The sequence below is a fragment of the Sphaeroforma arctica genome, assembly GCF_001186125.1.
Source record: "Sphaeroforma arctica JP610 unplaced genomic scaffold supercont1.5142, whole genome shotgun sequence".
Classification (NCBI taxonomy): domain Eukaryota; class Ichthyosporea; order Ichthyophonida; genus Sphaeroforma; species Sphaeroforma arctica.
This window is the reverse complement of record NW_014035416.1, coordinates 1-2094: the sequence shown is the minus strand read 5'-3', so window position 1 is coordinate 2094 and position 2094 is coordinate 1. Positions and strand designations below refer to the sequence as shown.

Sequence of the window (2094 nt, the reverse complement as noted above, 5' to 3'; positions counted from 1 at the left end):
TATATATTATATATATACTTACTAACTAACTACATATATATATATATATATATATATATATGTATATTTGTATATAAATATAAATATAAATATACCAACTGTATTAGCGGTACAACCAGTGCTATTACCTCTCCCCAGTAGGCGACGGATGAGAAGGTCCAGTTGACTAGTCCAGTGGTTGCTTTATCTTTGAAGCGACCCGTTAGCAGTTGTGATATTGTGCCACATGGTGACTGTAAGAACACCTGTCACGATGGCAGTATGTACAGTCATCTGTGGGTTAGTATATGTTTGCGCCTGTGCTATAGCAACACCAGCCCTCCGTTATCGATACACATCTGTCATATGACATCAAAGATCGTCTGTGTTAAAGACCAATACCAGTGTATAGATACCAGATGAATTTACAGTGCATGTGCGCGGGTGACGCAATTTTACCACTACCTTAAGGGCACCTGCAAGATTAGTACAAAGTGCGTACACACACACACACACACATATATATATATATATATATGAGATGTTACTTCACCCCTCCCTATAGTGTCTTGTTTGCCCACATGTTGAGCATATAGCGTGTATCTGTGTGATATGCAGCCATACCTCGAGTGTTCCCCTGACATCCATGTCCAGATTGACAGTCACAGTCACTGACTCCAACGCAACCACTTCCGACGCAGGGGCGAAGAAGACCGACCACACAACGCTCTCATTGGCCACGCCACTAGACGACCCCATCTCATTGGCTGTGCTATTAATAGACTCCGTCTGATTGGCTGCCTGTGTGGCCGTATCGACCTCACCCTCTGCTTCGTTTGTGACAACACGATCCCCTACTGACTGTCGCCTAAAAACACTACGAGTGTCTTTACCTCCTTTGGTATGTGGCATGGTGTACTCCGCTCCACGCATGTGCCGTGGCTGGTCGTGGTTGCCATGGTTACCAACCCCTTTCGGTGCTTTGTGGGCGTGTCTTTCCTCAAGTGCCTCGGGCGTGTCCTCAAGAGTGTTCTGGCTGTCGTCGTCTGTCTGTGCGGTGTCGTTATTCCGGGACGTGTCTGTGGATAACGGGATGGCTCCATTGCCAAAGGGTAGGTTGACGGTGATGGTGGGCGATGTGGCATTGACGAACCTTCCCCTCAGCCCCTGCCACGACTATACAAAGACACACAGTGGATAGGATAGGATATAGGGTTTAGGGTTTAGGGATTTCTAAGTCAGTGTAATGGAAGAAAGTATAGCCCGTCAATGAGTGTCAAATATACTGACGCAAAGTTTAGAAATGTCTACGAACGACAAAGAGAGAGAGAGATGACACAGACAGAAAGGCAGGCTTCGGAACGTAGACACACAGACACTCCACACACACGCCTAGTACTGGAACGTACATACAGCACTATGCTAGCCACACCCAGGCACACACAACAGTTCATCTACAACAGCCGCACTCACAAAGGTATCAGATATAGCCATAACACATAACACAGCCACACTTAAAAAATTCATCTACAACACTCACAAGGGTATCAGATATAGTCATAACACATAACACAGCAGGTACCTATGCAACATACATTCTCCAAAACCCTAAACCCTAAAACGTACCTGCGCTGTAGTGACCATAGCGTACGCATCCATCAGGCCAAACCCAAACCGGTCGCTGTAGGGCCAGTCCCGCCCATTCACTGTCCAGGACTCGTGGTCAGCGTTAATGTGCACAGACGTGTACACCAACAGATACTGCACGTCTCGCCATGTGAGTGTGTTGTTGGCTTCGAGTACGAGCGCTAGCATCCCTGCGCCCAAAGGAGCGGCGGCTGAGGTGCCTGAGCAGAGGGGAGATGATTGTATAGGAGAGGAGGTTGATAAGAACGGCAATGCGAAGGGGAAGATAGGGATTGTATAGGGGAGGATGCGGAGTGCTTGTAGGACTAGGGAGAAGAACGGCAGGCAATGTGGGGATGGGTTGATTGGGTGGGGTAAGGTCATAGGGATCAGCGAAGCGTAGGGAGTGTTTATAACTGGAGGATGCAAGCCATAACAACGAAAGCACACACACACACACATACACACACACACACATACACACACATA

The 2094-nt window shown here is 47.5% G+C and overlaps 1 protein-coding gene across 1 annotated transcript; it reads right to left on the bottom strand.

Annotated features, from left to right (window-relative positions):
• Window positions 1–128: 128 nt before the first annotated feature.
• On the bottom strand, window positions 129–1989 carry SARC_14818 (hypothetical protein; the record flags this gene model as incomplete). Its single annotated transcript, XM_014291049.1, has 3 exons — window positions 129–245; window positions 604–1155; window positions 1606–1989. Coding segments are annotated over 3 exons (1053 nt in total), but the record flags the coding sequence as incomplete, so codon positions are not given.
• Window positions 1990–2094: the final 105 nt, after the last annotated feature.